The following is an 18,878-nucleotide window of genomic DNA, read 5'->3' as shown; positions in this document are numbered from 1 at the left end:
GCGTAACTCTGGTCAAATTTGCCCAAATTAAACGAAGTTTCAACTGAGGTTTTTCACCCATGTGACCAAGTCATGTGATGCATCGTTAGGCTGCCATTTTGGACGGCACGGCTCGAATCAGTTTGAATGTGAGGAAGGTGACAAACGAAAAACATAAAAGAAAAAGGAGCGAGATGCAGAAAACACCTTCACTATCCAGCGACGTAGGGCATTTACAGGGCGAGCAGAGGGAGAGGTATTTGCAAAAATTGAGGTTAGCAGGCTTAGAGAACGACGTTTACCTGCTTCCACCAGGATTGTTCACTGACGTACGGAAGTACACGAAGCCCTCGTCTTTACCTGACTTCGGCCCACATGATCTGTATACTAGGGCTGTAACGATATGCGTATCGAAATCGAAATCGCGATACGCAGAGCCACGATCCGTATCGCGATACAAGAAGGCAGAATCGCGGTACACCCTTTCAAACTTCTCCTCAGCCCAAAAACAGAGGTGCTTCCAAACTTCAATTTATGAATACTTTACTTTTTATTTAAATTACATTTTAAACTTACTTAAATTGCTTTTTTTTTAATATCTATTAGTAAGTCGTTTTTTCGCCGACCTGCGACAATCTTCTGCGAGTCACGCAACGTCCACACTTGCCACTGGCAGAGCATTCGTTTCTTTTAAGCGGTCGCCATTCTGGTTGCGACGCGGGGAGCGAATCTGTAAACAAGCAGCTCATTGGCTGGCTAGGTGTGCCACAAGCCAATCACAATCACTTGACCGGAAAGGCATGCAGTGTTGCCAGATTGGGCGGGTTTAGGTGCTTTTTGGCTGGTTTTGAACATATTTTGGGGTGGAAAACGTTAGCAATATCTGGCAACACTGAAGGCATGTCTGCTTGGGCGGAAGCCTTCTGCGGCAGTTACATTTTGACACGCGAGCAATGTTTCACCATAAAAATTCCGTAATTTCCATCTGTTTTCCGCGATCACAGAAAATCATTGGCCCTATGAGAGTGAGACAGTGAGAGAGCCACCCCCCCAAAAAAAAATCTTAATGGATTTATACGATTTGGAAAAATGACTTTTTCAGAACCGAAAAAAACAGAGCTTCCGGCTCAACAGTATTATTTTGAGAAATAAAACAGTCTTTGGATATACATTTGTTCATTTTTGCATACATATTACTCATTCTCTGCAGTGGTCTGAATTATTTGTTATTAAATAGTTAATGTAAGTAAGTAAATGTTAATAAGTCAAATTTACTACTTTAAAAAAACGTTTTAAAAAAAATCGTGGGCGTATCGAATCATGGGTCAAAAATCACGATACGAATCGAATCGTGAGTTGGGTGTATCGTTACAGCCCTACTGAATACCTATGTCGTTAAAAACCCATCGCCATACACAGGTATTGATCTGAAAGCGTATAAGAGTTTGGATGCCTACAAATATTTTGTGTCAGGCTGGGTAACATGCCTACATCAGCGGGTCGTCCCTGGAGCCGGTGGTCGCCATCTTATTACAGCTAAGGTTTGTTCACATTTTCATTGACTTTCGGTCCTCAGGATAAACAAAATGTTATTAAATGTCATTGAAATAACTTCTTAGTCTGTTGAGACATGGCCCGTTATAAATTTGCTGTTACCAGGCAATGACCAAGAACTGTATTATTAGGGTCGGTGTCTGTGTTGTAGCAGTGTACTAGCAGCTAGCTGTAGCTAATGTCAACAACATAGTAGCTAGTATTTACGTTCAGTCATTTGGATGACTGTTAAAACCTTTCAGTCTCAAGTTTTTCCTTTACTGTATTTACTAGTTTACTGTAATTATGATCCGGCAGCTATTTACACCGGATCCAGTGCAAATAGCTGCCGGAGCACGCTCCGGCTTGCTCCCCCTCAAATTAAGCAGCGCGCTCCGGCTTGCTCCCCCTCAAATTAAGCAGCGCGCTCTGGCAGCTATTTACACTGGATCCAGTGTCTGTAACACGTTTTTTTTCAAGCTGGTTCTCCCTCTCTGTCTGCAGCGTTAGTATGTAGCTTGACCTTCAAAATGGCCGACACCGGGGCGTCATGTGACCCTGTGACGTCAGGTGAAAAACCTCGATATGTGCATAACTGTCATATAAGAAAGCCTTTTGCCAAGTTTGATGAAATTCCTCCACAAATTGTGAGAGGAGTTGATTTCAGAAGAACGTGCACCCTCATGAAATTGTCCGAGTACAAGTTATTGAATCAAGGGTCAAAACTCTGGGAAAATTTTCACAAACAAAATTAAATCGCAATCTGCGTATTACCGTCATATAACAAGGCTTTTTGCCAAGCTTCGAGAAATTCGTCCAAAAATTGTGAGAGGAGTTGATGTCAGAAAGCGAGCACACCTTCATGAAATTGTCAAAGTATAATTTTGTGAATCAAGGGCTGTAACTCTGGTAAAACGTGACCCAATTTAACGAAATTACAATATGCATAGCATCGATATATAACAAAGAATCCTGCCAAGTTTTCTGAAACGACTCCAAAAATTGTGAGAGGAGTTGATTCCAGAAGGTGAGCACCCTTCCTGGGACAGACGGACGGATGGAAAATCACCACGACATAACGTATCGACCAGTGGGGGATAAAAATAAAGCCACACAGAATTAAGACACTGTTAGCTTACCAAAAGTCGTCCCGTGATTCTCCTTTAAGACCTTCAAATAGTCAGTCTCACAGTCCACTCCACCAATGGAGACATCTTCAAACTTTAGCACGATCCTGAGGCTGCTGTTGACACGGATCTTCCACTCGCACAAGGAGTTGTTGGGGTACTTGCCTGGATAATTCTTCGAGGACAGGAGACCACTCTGTGGACCCACATCCGACTGGCCACAGCCATCTTCTGAGAGGGAACACAGAACAAAATACTTTAATATGCTTCCTCAAATAGATGAAGCTACCAACCAGGTATGTGCTGCTTTATGATAAATGTAATACTGTTAACTTCTCTAATCTGGGGTGGGTTTCCCAAAAGAATCGTAGCACAAAGATCATCGTTAAATGGTAGAGCGAGCATCACAATGAACACTCACTCTCTTCGTTAAAGGTCCCATGGCATGGTGGTTTGTTGATGCTTTAAACGGGCTCGTGGAGGCTTCCGGATGTTATATCCGCAGCCTTTCTCAAAATGAACCCTTGGCACGTAAATATAGCCTCCTGGGAGAAAGCCCCATTTCAGCCCTTTTCCCAGTGCGTCGTTTTGCTAATGAGAAGCAGGAGGCGGGGAAGGGTAGAGGGTGGGGGCGGGTCTTATCATTAATATTCATGACATGTAAACGTGTTACCTCTGATTGGCTAACAGCACTGTGACGCTACCTCCAGTGGGTCAGAACAAGCAGATGTGGGTGTCTTACTATGGCGAGAGAGAAGGAACAAACCGCGAAGGGAAAAATACTGCGCGCTGACCTCATTAAGGTGCGACGCGAGGAAATAAAATAAATTCAACAAATGTTTGGGTTTTTACTGAACAAACAAATAAAATGAACGAATGACTTAAAAAAAAGAATGTGGGTGTCTTTGTAAAAACTGTTTTGATTGGCTATTATAACAGAGCATGCTGCATGCTTTTTGGTTTTGTAGCGCAGAGTACCTGGCTAACTGCAGGAAGCGGTTAGCTGCACAGCTAATGTAGCCATTGCAAGGCTAACGCACCGATTTTAAAACACGGCAAAACGACCAGTTATACACTTGCTTGTTCGGTGTTTGTGGCTGATGCGGCAGGGATGCTTGGTACGGACCCAGGCTTCAGTGACAGTTGATGTGCAAAACCTGCCCTGTACTGTCCCAAGTTGTGGAAACATTCCTCAGGAAAATGCTTCCGACAAACATACACCGTCTTAGGTAGACTCGACGGCGTATTATTGGAGTAAATAAAATTAAGCCACTGCGTCTTCAGGGGCTCTCCCGTCGGCAGTAAAAACAGACTCTTTTCTGTGTTGTCACATCCATGTACAGCGCAATTTCCATGTTTCGCTCACTTAGGTGATGCCATGTTGTTGTGTCCTCTATGGTCTCCTCACTACAACTGGGCGGGCAATCCATACAGTGGGTGGGAATCCAGAGGGGGGGCGTGGGGATCATCTCCCTTGCTGACGTAGTAAAGGGAAGAGTTTATCAACGCGCTGTTTTGACGCACCATTCTCAAATGTTGGGCATAGTTTGGTTTACACATTATGAAATTTCTAGCCACTGGGGTGACTTAAGAAGGTCAGAGGAACTCATTTTAACGTTAAAAAACCTCAGAAAGTGAAAATTTCATGCCATGGGACCTTTAAGATGCTCTTAGCATTAAGTGGATTTTGGGAAACCAACCCCTGATTGGTTAGAAGGTAGAGATTAATGCTCTGGAGCAGCAGCTCAGACAGTAGTAGTGGGGGGGGGGGGAAATATGTTTATAGAATCATTTATAAAACCACAAACCCCCAGTCCTTCTCTACCCAACATTCAGAATGCATTGTAGAACAGGATAAAGCGGCTAGAGATAATGAGATGAGACTATGTGAGCCAAAAGTTTTCAAGAAAGAGGAAAAACGTTCCTCATCAGAATGTATTCCCAATACATGCTTAAAATTAAGTGACTTTATTCCTTACAGTACGTTTCTTTGCATGATTGGGACAATTAAGTTAAATGCTAATTATATTTTAATACTACATGATATTTAACGTAGGGATGCAGTATTCTGTCCACTTCAGTACTCCATGTCCTTTGGTATCCCATACTCTTCAGTATTCCGGACACCTTAGTATTTCATACGCTCGAGTAGTCAATACACCTCGGTAACCAGCACATAATCAGCAGCATGTACACTTCCATACCAGGGCTTTACATTAGCACCCGCCCACCCGCCAAATGCGGGTAAAATTCGGCTTTGGCGGGTAATGACTTTAGTCTCATTAGCCACTTTGGCGGGTGGTTTATTCTGTGGTATGACAATATATTTTAATTGTAGTTTTCTCTGAAGGCATCTGATATAATAAACGCATTGCAGTGTAATATTACGCGCCTACAACTCCCATGAGCACCTGCATAAACATTCTGACAACACGTTAGAATTGTTTAGAACGTTCGTCAACGTCTCAGATAAAATCAATGATACGGCAAGTTGCTGCGCTATGTGGCGGCATATAGCTGGAGTTCCAAACCCTGCTGCTCAGGCCATTATTAAAAAATGTTCTGTTTCCGGTCCACCGGCCGGGTGAGTGCCGTTTGTGCGGTTGAAATTTTTTTTTTAACGCCGGTTTTTCGACATTTTTTTCGGGTTCGTAAATCTAAAATCGAACTTGACATTTCCGCATTCCCAGGGCTTTCCACTAAGGCTCATACTTGCCAGCCATGACAAATAAGTAGCCAGCCGGGGGGGGGGGGGGGGGGGGGGGGGGGGGGGGTAAACACAAAATAAACTCCTGTGCATGCAGTTCCCAGGATTAAATGTATTTTCCACAGACCATTTATTTATTCACTTTATTCAAATACAAAGTAAAATGGCAGTAAATCTTCTTTCTTTTCTTGCGTATTGCATCATGAGGCGTTCCTGGCTTGTAAATCTTTTATTTTCGGTGCATGACACATTCACGCAACTGAGCATGCTATGAATTAACAACGACAACGGTCTGCAGTGGCGGCTACACAATTACACACTCAGCGAACATTTCTCCATTTGTGTATGAAAATACACTCCAACCACTCAGTTTGGTTTCATTTACAGCCAACGGTGTCTTTTGATGCCAGCACGTAATTGAACGAGAGAAGACTGGTTTACCGGAGACAAAATAAGTGTTATCTCTGCTTCTGTTCCCTCTGATGTCGCCTCCGACACACTACTGCCTCCGCCGAGGCGCGCGAATACACACCGCATGTCGGGGCCGCGGATGAGTTACTCTCCCCTGATCAACGAAATCGGCGGGGAATTTGTGGTTATTATCGGTACAAACAGCGCGAATCACAACTTAAATGAGTGCGGTTCAGTTTGACATTATTGTCAGTCCGTTAGATAAACATTTAATTTTATTAAAATCGAAAATTAATATTTAGAGCCTGTGGGCTACAAAAATAATAGTCATTAAAGTAGCCGGCTGGACTTAATTGTGCAGTCGGCTGTATGGCCGGCGCTTGTGGAAAGCCATGCATTCCGCGCATAATATAGAATCGAATCAGCTCTGCGCATGCGCCGTGCGGCACAAAAAAATGGCAGCCACCATGAAGGAAGGAGATCCGGAGTTTTCAAACATTTGCTTAAGTGTGAAATTGCAAAATGGTATTCTAGCGAACAACAAAATAGTAAAGATTCAGAAAAACAAACCATTCAGTGATCATTTTAATAGTGTAATTTTATCCGAACTAGGCCTAACGCTCGATTTAGAACTACAAAAAGTCCGTGTGTCGGACATTTTAAGTACCTTTGTAAAAGTTTTGCAAATGTTGCAGTCAGCATTTAAAATGCTAACTTACAGTTTTTGTACAAGTTTCAGTTGATTAAACCGTCATATTTTATTAAATGTGTCTGCTTTTGTAATAAAAAAGTACTGAAAGAAAAAGCAAACACAGCATTGCGATTTCTTATCCATCCATATAAAAAAAAAAAATTCCTCCCTCCCTACTGAAAGTTTTTTTGCTCACCCGGTGGACAGGAAACGGATTTTTTTTTAAGGATGGCCTCAGGAAAAAAGGGGCAGAGATGATCAGGGCCGAAGCAGCATTTTAAAATCACCGAGATCTGTGATGTGCAAAGCGCGTGCTGAAACATTTTCGATATATATATATATATATATATATATATATATATATATAAATGAGCGGGGTGAATTACATGCCACACAAGAGATCTATTCCTGAAATTACTTTTAATGGTGTTTGAACTGAATATCATCAATTTTGAAAAAAAAAAAAAATCATGTATGTGGCAAGAGTAAGAATAATTTAAACTTGTTTAATGGTTTGATCTGGCCCAAGCAATGAGGACAAAAGATACCCTCACCATGTAACCTGTGGAACTAAGATACATTAACAATCTGGCGTCCGTTACACCTACACACACACACACACAAAAAAAAACCCATTCTGGGAAAAAAAAAATATACACCACCATATTTTAGGTAAAGTTATCCAAGGCAAACATAAGTTGAAACTTTCCACTCTATTGCTTTAGCTTATCGAATGATTTATTTTTAAAATCACAAACAAGGCAGGCTACAACGACGCTGCTTCGAAAATGTCAATTTAAAAGCTTGATGAAATTGCGCTGATGGTTACCATGGAAACCCCGTGTCTGCCACACTGCGTTCCTCTGCCGAGTCGCACGTGCGCTCATTCGCGTTTGTGTTCTTGGTCTCAGAGCCGCACGCACCGAACACACACAGAATCAACGTTTAACATCATTAAACAATGCACTTTTTATGGAGACGTTTTAATGTTATTCTTTATTTTTTTTATCCAGTTGAATATTCAGCGTACAAATGTATTTTCAGCTCTTAAAAATGACCGAGGTCCGGACCACGGGGGCCTCATAGCTGGCTGCGGCCATGGAGATGAACAAGACGCTAATAGGAAGATAAGACAGTTCGGTGACAAATGGAAGTTCGGGTGAGATTGGCTAGTTCATAGCAAAACCGAAAATACCATGTATTGCAAAGACTGTAGAAAGTCTGGCAAAGACAGGCACCAGTAATTTTAAACTCGAAACTATAAAGGACCACGAAAAGTCAAATGCACACATCGGTACTATAACATCAAAACCAGCGAAGACAGCTGGTTCACTACAGGACAGCATTGCTTTCAGTCCCTGGCTGTCAGAAGTCGGCTGAGCTGGAGAGGATGGAGCTGATGTTTAGAAACGTTCACGCGATTGTAAAGAAGTTGATCTCGCCCCAGCTATCAACTTATGGCTTGCTGGAAGCCTCAGGTCACAAAGGCCATTTTTCATGGACCATTCAGACTCATCTGATGATGATTGTAATGAGGACATTTAATGTCTCTCTCTACACACGTTCACACACACACACACACACTATTAATAGATAATACATAATATACATAATAATACTTGATAATACACATAATACTTGCATATCGAAACATCAAATGTTTTTCAATGACAAATGTTTTGAATTGGACTTTTAATATTAGAATCAGTTCAGTTGTACTGAATGTTATTTTTCATATTATACGATATTTCATATTGTAAGGGGCTTGAATTTGAGTTCAATAAACAGAATACTCTGTTTATATTTTTGTCTGAATTGGTTGCATGTTTTCATATAGGGAGCGACCTTAACAGCACTGAATACTTGAGTGCTACTGTAGAGATGCATTATACGCTGCCATTCATAATTAAATCTAGATCTTCTGAACTTTAACGTATCATGGTGAAGAAAAAACTGCGATTTCCTGGCAACAAAATTGTGGCTAGTGAAAAGGCTGAATGGCTAGTGACTCGGGAAAACCACTAGCCACAGTGGCCGGTGAGCAAAAAAGTTAATGTAAAGCCCTGTTCCATACACTTCAACGTTCCATACACTTTAGTAACGGGTACACTCCAGGATCACCGATACTTTAAAGGCCTGGTCCCACTGCACTTACGGATGCAAAGAGGATGTAAAACGTAAAAAAATCTTTGCCATCCGTTGGAAAACGCTATGCATCCGTTGTGTACTCATTGCATACGTGCTTCATACGCTCTATCCATCGAGCATCCGTCCACTGTGATTTCATCCGCGCAAAAAGTTTTGAGCTGCACAAAACTTTTAGAACGGATGAACTTTCCGCCGTGTACGATGTAAATCCGCGACATATACGAGCAACAAACGTTCTATGTCCGTTATCATCCGTTAAACGTCTGCTGTATCCTCTCTGCATCCTCTGGGCATCCTCGCAACTCACATCCGCTGCAGCTGAAAACGGAAAGAGGGAGGAAAGATAAGGTACATGAAACGTCTATTCATCGTTAGTAGCACGGAAATAGAAAGGATGTAAGCGTATGCATCTCGTATATAAAGTATTCAAAACGGACAAAGCGTTTATATCTGGGATGTATCTCGTATATTTAGGATGTCTGGAGTATGTCTAGAGTATGTAGAAGGACACCTAGCGGACAATCGATATTTTGTATAAAAAGGGGGAGAAAATCATCTAGTAGTAGAGATGTATCGATGTAGCCGCCAGCACGTCTTTCCGCTTTATGCTGACGGCGTGCGTGCTGCATCCCTTTATATCCGCGGAGCAGACGCAATTCATACCCCCCGCATGCGCAGTGAACGGTCTGCATCCGATATACATCCGCGCAACATCCCCTTTGTTTCCGTTAGGCGTACGTGATGCATCCCCTTCATCCGCTATGCATCCGCTCTTTCTGCTATGCGTCCGCTTCTCAGTTATCACCGGTAAACCCTTCGGAGCTGTCATCCACTTCCATCCGCTAGGCTTCCTATGAATATGCGTTTAACATCCCCACTATATACTACCCACGTCCGTTCTTTTCCGTTCTGTTTTCGCCAATTTTGTCCATTTCTGGAGCGGATGAAAACGGATAGAGCCACCCCCGAAATTTTGCTCGTCCGCTGTGTCCTTTTTGCATATGTTTTGTGTCCATCGGCCAGTGGGACCGGGCCTTTACATAGGGCTGTGCGATATATCGAATATACTCGATATATCGCCGAAAATTCTGTGTGCGATACATAAAATTATTATATCGTAACTATCGAGTATTTTATGATCATCTTCCGACTTGCATTTGTTTCGTGTTTGTTGTGTTTGTTTAACCCTTTGGTGACTGACCCCTTGAACATGGTTCCTCCAGGAACGAAGACGTTTCAGTCGTCAAGACAACGGAAAAACTAAAATACAAGAGCATTTTGTTTTGTGCACAAGAGCATTGTGACGTATCTTTCTGTTTTTGTATTTTAGTTCTTCTGTTGTCTTGACAACTGAAAAGTCATAGTTCCTGGAGGAACCATTTACAAGGGGTCAGTCACCAAAGGGTTTTAAAACATTTCCCGGTGGTTTTCTCCCTGTCCCTCAGGCAGTAACGTGACAGGCTGCCTAAGGGTAAAGAAAACAATAACGTCACGCACTCGCCAACCAATCCCGGGCGACATCTCGGTGCTGAAAGGAACTTCCGGGAAGATTTTCTAGTTTGGTTGTGTTGCCAGATTGGGCAGTTTTAAGTGCGTTTTGGCGGGTTTTGAACATATTTTGGGCTGGAAAACGTCAGCAGTATCTGGCAACACTGCCGGAGGGAAGATTTCCTGTTTCCGGTTTACAGCGCTGACTCAGTTCGTGCAATCGCTGGTGCTGCATAGGCTACCGTGTAAGCTCTGTCAATTTCAGCGACAAATTACTTCCTAAAAGAACTAGTAAGGGGTCAGTCAACTGGCATTTTTTTGGATATCGCGAGGAGGACGTGGAACAGCAAATGCCAGTTTGTAAAGTGTGCAAAAAAAACCTGTCATCACGAAAGGCAGCAGCCGGAATTATACACATCTGAGAGGCAGAGCCAGAAAACATTCAGTTCAAAAGTGTGCAAAGAGAAAAATTGTTTTGCAGATCTCTCTCTTCTCTCCCTCAATCTCTCTCTCTATTGTGAATGTTCCAGTGGTTCTCAGTAGTCAGGTTAATAGCTTGGAGATCTATTTTTTTTAATAATTTAATGAAAGAGCACTTTTCTTATTTAGGCTAAATGTCTTTCTCAGTGTTGAGCTTGCACTTTACTGATTTGAGCTCTGAGCAGCTCTGTATTGTGTTGCCCCTTTGTTGCAATTTTCAAGATTGTTTTTGCAGTTTCTGCCACATCTTTGTTGAATAAAAATAGTCTTATTTCAATTCAACTGTGATTAATCACTAACATGAAAATTTTAAATGTGTTGTTGAAAACCACCTGTAAAGTTAACCAAGAATGTTATTTAATCTGCAGGGATTGTAGTGAAAACAGTAAAGAGTAAAAGGGCAATTCCATGTAAATGTCAACCTCACCATGCAAAAATAAAGCAGCATGTAATACATCAAAACCACTCCCAGAGATATCACCTAGGCCTGTATTTTACAGATGTGAATAAATTGAACCAATTTGTCACATTTTGATCACCTAATATGTCACTGTCAGTCTTTCTTTCTTATAATGTAAAACCCAAGCTAAAATCAACTTTGATCATGTACAATTCTATATTATTGCCACAAGCCACAGAAATGTATGCTAAAATCCACAAAACAGCAAAACAATAGCCATCCTAAATATTATTTAAGAACTTTGATAGTTTTAGCTGATATTTAGAGAGTTTTTCAAAGGGTTATGGTGGTTAAATTGCTGATTTTCTAAACATATGCCATGTCTATTTCAGACGCATCACATCCATAACGGAATTTCGTCACATCCATAACGCTGACTTTTCCTTCCGAAACTCTGCATGAAATACAAAATATTTTAAACAAAGATTTTTTTAATATTCACCTTGGACCCCTCTATCAAATGGATATCTCCATTTCGACATTAGGTTTACAATTTCACAGAGTTTGATAAAAATATACAGTCACCCAAGAAAAGTGATACTTTTTCTGTCACATCCATAACGCATCTTTTATTGGCGTTTTCTGGCATGCCCTAGATGTACTATGGGAATTGTTCTTGTTCTATCACTTCTCCAGTATGGTACAGCCTTAAAATATGCAACACCTGTTTAAATCCTGGGAGACAATAAAACATGCACTGGGTCATTTGTTGCCATTTTGAGTTCAAGTGTCACGTCCATAACGCTGGAATTGCTCAAAAGTTAGATTTCATGGGGTCCTTTAGAGATTTAAATATATCGAGATGTATATCGTATATCGTGAAATGGAGAAAATGTATCGGGATATTCATTTTTTCCCATATCGCACAGCCCTACTTCAACATTCCATTCCAGTATTGCGGATATTTCAACATTCCATACCCTTCAACATGCCATGCACTCCAGTAACGTACGTCAACATTCCATGCACTCCAGTATTGCTGATATTTCAACATTCCACACCCTTCAACATTCCACACACTCCAGTATTGCTGATATTTCAACATTCCATACCCTTCAACATTCCATGCACCCCAGTAATGGGTACCCTTCAACATTCCATACACTCCAGAAATGCAGATATGTCAACATTCCATGCACTCCAGTAATGGGTACCCTTCAACATTCCACACCCTTCAACATTCCACACACTCCAGTATTGCTGATATTTCAACATTCCACACCCTTCAACATTCCATGCACTCCAGTAATGGGTACCCTTCAACATTCCATGCACTCCAGGGCTCTACATTAAGTTTTGAAACCACGTGTCCTGTCGGGCAAATTGAAAGGAAATTTAATTGTCCGAATGTGAAGTTGACTTGCCCGAAGAAAAATTTGAGAAAAAAAACCCCACAAATAAACTATTTGTAATAAACTAATTTCACCAGAATTACTTTAACATAAAAATCTATTCACTGCAGAAAAAAAATTGGACTCCATCAATCATTAATTTATTTATGAGAAATTGAAAACCAGAAAATTAAAATTATATATATTTTCATTTTTAAATTATTAACTTTGAATACAAGTTCAAATTGATTAATTGTTGTTGTCTAATTATTCAGTGTGGCTCCTGTATGGTATTTAATGGTTGCGATGAAAGTTGCGGTGTTTTTTAGGTTTTTGTTGCGATTACATTGCGGGAGGAAGTGAAAGTTGCGAGAAATTGTTGCGATTTTCTCTTTTTGTGATTAAAATTGAGTGATATGTTAAATATTAAGTTATTACTGAAAAACTATTGATTAAAAAAACAAAGACACTGAGAAATGGTCCTATAAACAACTTTACCAATACAAAAGATTACCAGGACTACAAAAATGCAGAAAAATAGGCTTTACTTATCCAAATGCACCTGTTGGTTCAAAAGTTAAAGTGCAGAGAACCTCACAGCACAACATGAAGTTACCTTAAAATATAATATAAATGCCTCAGCTTTCATGTAAGAAAAAAAACTATTAATACTAGTACTGTGTGCAGGCAGTCTCTCCTGAAGACTAAATTAAACAATAATTATAAACTAATAAAATAAATGGCTCAGGCTTCATAGAAGAAAAAAACAATTTGAACAGAATCTCACAGTATGATGCTGAAGCTGCCTAAACAATGGAAAATAAAATACCATTTTGGCAAAAATGTTGGCATCTATTAATTTCTTGTATTAAGTAAAAAATAATGTAAAGTGCACACAGTCCTTCACTGTAAACATAACACACTTTCAGTAACAGAATTTAAGCCTACATAAACACTGACTTGCACATGCAATGTTGCCAGATACTGCTGACGTTTTCCAGCCCAAAATATGTTCAAAACCCGCCAAAATGCACTTAAAACCGCCCAATCTGGCAACAGTGCGCGCATGCTGCTTCTCTTGAACGTATACACGGAAGTAAGGCGGAAGGTAGTTTGTCGACGTCACCTCAAGACGACGCCAACGATTGGTCAAATCTGCGGGAAAGTTGCGGTGATTGGATATAACTGCAACACCGCCCTGAATTCGCGGGGATTGGTTGAATTTGCATTGATGTTGCAAATCGCAACATCGCGAAATCCTGGAGGGTCTGGTAAACGACTGTTTACTTTTCAGCTCAAATACACGAAGCGGTATTGGCCGGTTTCGCAAGCGGAATATTGCGCATGCGCTAGGCCTGTAATGATAATCAATAAATCAATTAATCGCACGATAACTTTTAATGAGCTCGATAACTTTTCCGGCCGCGATAATTTCTATTTGCATGCTTGTTTGTTTTCCTCGTCTCTCTCTCCCAAACAGACTGAATGTCAAAAGGCTTCTATCGGTCTCTACTGACTCCTCTCGTTTCCAGGTCTCCAATCTTTTTTCCTCTGAGAGCTACTTTTACAAAATAAAAATGGCCGAGAGCTACTCACGTTTTGTAACATTTATTCTCATCGCTCATTTCGAACAAACAAACTCAATAAGCTATCTTTTCCTGAACATTTACAATATGTTACTGTCCACATCTCACATTCTGTATTAAAACATCACAAAAATATTATTATCGTTGTTATTATTATTACTACAAATACAGATATTGTTACTTATTCACTTATCATTGTTGTATATGTCCATGTCCCTGTATCACACTTCACAAAGCTATTTACATGCACCAAGACATCTGAAAATGAAATGTTATCATGGATCACTTACAATTTCTACAAACCAAGAATCAAAAACTTTACCCAACAAAAAACTTTGGAAAGTCCGGGTCCGCTTTGCAGTGCGCAATAAATCCGGAGTGACGACCCGTCATTGCAGGTGCTCTGTCAGTTGTAACAGACACCAACTTTTCAACAGGGATCTTTTTTCCACAAAGAAATCCTTTACTGCGTTATAAATATCAACTCCCCTGGTTGTAGTTTTCAATGGGAGTAAGGTCAAAAACTCCTCTTTGGAGGAAAAGTCGTCAAACACCATCCGAATGAAAACAGCCAGCTGGGCTGCATCACTGCGGTCCACAGACTCATCGCACTGAATAGAGAACCATTTACACCTGTTCATGTCCGATTCCAGCGGTTTTACCGCATCCGCAGACAGCGCAGACACTCTCCTTGCCATGGTATTGGCACCAAGCTGTACATCGGCAATAGCAGACAAAATTTCCTCCTTATTTTTATGGTCCCTGAACAACGTTTCAGCCACCGTGGTCATGGCCTCCTTTACGATCCCGCCATTGGTGAACGGCTTTTTCCGCTTCGCTAAAACGTGAGCCACTTTAAACGAAGCCTCAGTTGCTGAATTGGCCTTCTTCGCCGGTTTGGTGAACAGAGACTGTTGCCGTTGAAGCGTTGTCTTCAGCTCCGTTATCTTGTCTTTTCGTAGACTGCTACCCGCAGGAATGTCCCGCGAAAAGTTGCCGTGGACTTTGGTGAAATGGCGCTCCACATTACATCTTTTACTGACGGACACGCTGGCACCGCAGATCAGACACACACACACTTGTCGTTAACATTTGTAAAAAAAAATTCTGTCTCCCATTCTTGGTGAAAATGGTACATTTTAATCAGCTTGTTGGTTTGGACACTTGTCACCATCGTAAACTCCTGCTCATCTCACATCACCACTGACTCATCAAGATTGACAGCACCGCAACGTTTTGATTGACAGCTAATTGTCTAATAATCATTTTGTGTTGGAAGGGGGCGGGACAACTGTGAATTTTGATTGGACATAAATTTAAGTAGATTTGCTGAGGGACCAATTAAGTTTTCAGATTTATGTATGATTCATTGGCCTTTTGGCGAGCTACTTGGAAAGGGGCGGTGAGCTACTTAGGGCCTCCGATTTTCCGCGATCGCGGAAAACGGACGGAAATCGCGGAAATTGGGGACAGAAACGGAATCTACGGAGCCCCTCTGGTGACATGGGTGAAAAAAAAATATTCCTTGGCCACGAGTTAATAACGCGTGGGAACGAGATCCTATTCCATGGCCTCGAGCGTGGGGACAAGATGATTATTGGGTGGCCACAAATTAATAACGCATGGCCACGAGATGATTATTGGGTGGCCACAAATTAATAACGCATGGCCACGAGATGATTCAAGTTCCAGCCTGATGGGATGATGTCCAGTTTTTGAGCGGCCGTCAATTGTGTGATAAATACAGGATTTATCCTGTATGATGAAATCTGTAACTTCCCCGAGGTCAGCATATTGTCTACGTTAGAGCCCGTGCTTTTTGAGCAGCCGAATTAAGTGTCTCTTGCTCAGAATTACTCCATGTCTAACTGCAAGTGATTTAAGGATATCATTATAATTCATTCCTAGATTAAAATAAAACGAAATCAGATCAAACTTGTCCATATTTGCGGCTGAAGCTACTGATGCCAGAAACTCAACAGTCTCAGTGATGAAATGACTAACACTTCTCGTGGCCACGCATTATTAATTCGTGGCCACCTAATAATCATCTCGTTCCCACGCATTAAACAAGTCGTGGCCACGGAATAGGCTCTCGTTCCCACGCGTTATTAACGCGTGGCCATGGAATATTTTCAAGCACAAAGGAACTCCTAATGCTGTATTATAATGGTGATCTTGAAGGCAGATTTTGAACAGTCAGATTTCCATTAGTAGTTTGCACCAAGGCTTTTCAGTTTAACATTATATAATAGCAACTGATTATTTTCATTATTTAATGGTTTATGTTCTTAAATAAGAAGTTATGTTCCGAAGAATGATTTTCTATATCAAGAGTTTGAAGACTTGTGCATTATTAAATGAATAATTTACAGGCAAAATGTAAATTAAACTAATAATAGAGTTAACTGTTAAATAGGGATGTCCCGATCCGATCACGTGATCGGAAATCGGGCCCGATCACATGGTTTCAGACTCGATCGGAATCGGGCATTGCCTCCCGATCAGGGATCGGATGTATATCTATATAATATATTCTCATTTTTAACACATCAATAGCTATGCGTTGGCACAGAGTGAGACCAGACCTCTTGTCTCAACACAGCAACATCAACGCGTGCGGCATGACATCACTTTGTAGCGGAGACGCTATTGGTTATTGGCTGCCTGTTGCCGGCAAAGTTAAACACGGAAGCAGTTCGAAGCGGAAAGCAAAGCATGAGATCTTTTTTTTTTTGTTGGATGACAAAAGAAACGGGCTCAAACCTGAAAGGGTAGAAATGCTTGTTTTCATCAAGAAAAACGTTCATTTCCTTAATTGAAATTACTGTACACCACTGTGAGATGCGTTCTTAAAAGCAAATTACCGGCACTGTGGCACTTTATTTTTTTATTTGTTTACATTCCTGCCAGGTATTTTAAGGTTATTTTTTTTTTAATTTGTTATTTATTGTTCAAACTGCCTCACGTAAGTGCTCTGTTTGCTAACGGAGTTGTTGGATGTTAAAATAAGGTGTTAAATAAAAAATGAGGAACATCCTGGATCCGTTTCTTTCCTCGTCTTTATTATTTTTTATGGATTATAAGAAGTATCGGATCGGGACTCGGTATCGGCAGATACTCAAAATCAAATGATCGGTATCGGATCGGAGGGCAAAAAAACCTGATCGGGACATCCCTACTGTTAAATAATTTGAATCATTTAAAGTATATATTAAATGGACACTGTCGCACACTTTACGTTAGACCTGTCGTTGCACTGAAAACATTGTAAGCATAACAACGAATAAAAGTTTGAAAAACATGGATAAAATGATAACTGAGATTGTTTTATTTAAATGTACATGTATAAAGAGTAAGGATAACCATAAAAGTATTAATATACAATATAAAGTTTTAAAGAAAATCGCAGGAGCCAGTCAACAATCAAGTTAACAGCACTAATTAACTACAGTCTTAAATAAATGAAAGAAACACATTTTCAGTGAAGTGAAATTTCGTGTTGATTCTAAGGTGCATTAAGATATTAGACTGTGTACAGAAAGTAAGTTTAAAGCTTTATATGAAGTTGTACGACAGCAGGCCAGTAAAGCAGGATTACAGGGATAGATGCACAAGGACAACAAACATGCAGATGCCTCCCAACACCAGTTACCTGAAACATAAAATTTCATGCATTTATTACATGCACTTAAGAACTCTGATTCTGAATTATGTATTTTATATGTTGAAAATCTAAAAATGCCAATTTAGTTGTCATTTGAGCATATAACTGAAACAAATGATCTGAAACGGAATTGAAACGGAATTAGCCATTCTCTGAAACGGAATTTAATGTTTTTTGAAACGGAAAATAAGAGGCTCTAGCTACTGGTACCTCACGAGCGACGCGTTGGAGATGCTTGAACGAACGTGTCAGTTAGGCTACTTGCCAGTCGCATGGTCTCGTACCACCACTGAGTAGAGAGCACCGCGAGGAGTAGTTGAGATTTGAAAACAGAAATGGAATTGGTTTCAAAGCCGAACACGAAAGCTGCAGTGTGGGAACACTTTGGATTCAAACCGAATGATCGTGGTGAACCACTTAACCTGTGCGAGCCGGTATGTCGCATTTGTGGTAAAACACGGCAATACAACGAACGTGCAACTGCACTTAAAACAATCACCCGGTGCAGTTTTCCCAGCTGGGGAAAAAAACTACAACAGATAGGCCGTCACCTTCTGCCCGACAGTCCACAATCGCTGGGGCGTTTAATCGACAAACCAAATACAAACAGGGCAGTGCAAAATGGTGCGAACTTACAGACAGTGTAGTTCGCTTACTCGCTAAAGAGATGCTGCCGTTCAATCTTGTTGAAAAGCTGGCCTTTCGAAAAATGCTGCAAACATTTGACAGCCAGGATGAATTGCCCTCGAGAACATCTCATCTCATTATCTCTAGCCGCTTTACCCTGTCCTACAGGGTCGCAGGCAAGCTGGAGCCTATCCCAGCTGACTACGGGTGAAAGGCGGGGTACACCCTGGACAAGTCGCCAGGTCATCACAGGGCTGACACATAGACACAGACAACCATTCACGCTCACATTCACACCTACGGTCAATTTAGAGTCACCAGTTAACCTAACCTGCATGTCTTTGGACTGTGGTGGAAACCAGAGCACCCGGAGGAAACCCACGCGGACAACATGCAAACTCCGCACAGAAAGGCCCTCGCCGGCCACGGGGCTCGAACCCGGACCTTCTTGCTGTGAGGCGACAGCGCTAACCACTACACCACCGTGCCGCCCACATACAAACATACAAATTAATAGTAATAAATAATAGAAATGTAAAGTAGTATTTGTTTAAGGGTGTTTTCACACTTGGTCCCTTTCAGCCATCTAACCGAACTCAGATCGATGACTCAGCATTTTTTGCGTATATGTGAACACTCCAAC

The 18,878-nt window shown here is 41.1% G+C and overlaps 1 protein-coding gene across 3 annotated transcripts in view; it reads right to left on the bottom strand.

Moving 5' to 3' along the window:
• Nucleotides 1–18,878, bottom strand: part of dcbld1 (discoidin, CUB and LCCL domain containing 1) — a 160,470-nt gene that overhangs the window by 104,186 nt on the left and 37,406 nt on the right. For 2 of the 3 annotated variants that reach the window (XM_060916409.1, XM_060916411.1), the window contains exon 2: nt 2,652–2,870. In XM_060916409.1, the coding sequence (XP_060772392.1) occupies nt 2,652–2,870 (219 nt within the window). The remainder of the gene's footprint in view (nt 1–2,651; nt 2,871–18,878) is intronic. The other variant, XM_060916410.1, reaches the window with a different exon arrangement.

This window comes from Neoarius graeffei, chromosome 3 (genome assembly GCF_027579695.1).
Source record: "Neoarius graeffei isolate fNeoGra1 chromosome 3, fNeoGra1.pri, whole genome shotgun sequence".
Classification (NCBI taxonomy): domain Eukaryota; kingdom Metazoa; phylum Chordata; class Actinopteri; order Siluriformes; family Ariidae; genus Neoarius; species Neoarius graeffei.
Note: the sequence above shows the minus strand (reverse complement) of the source record. Positions and strands in the feature narration are given on the sequence as shown.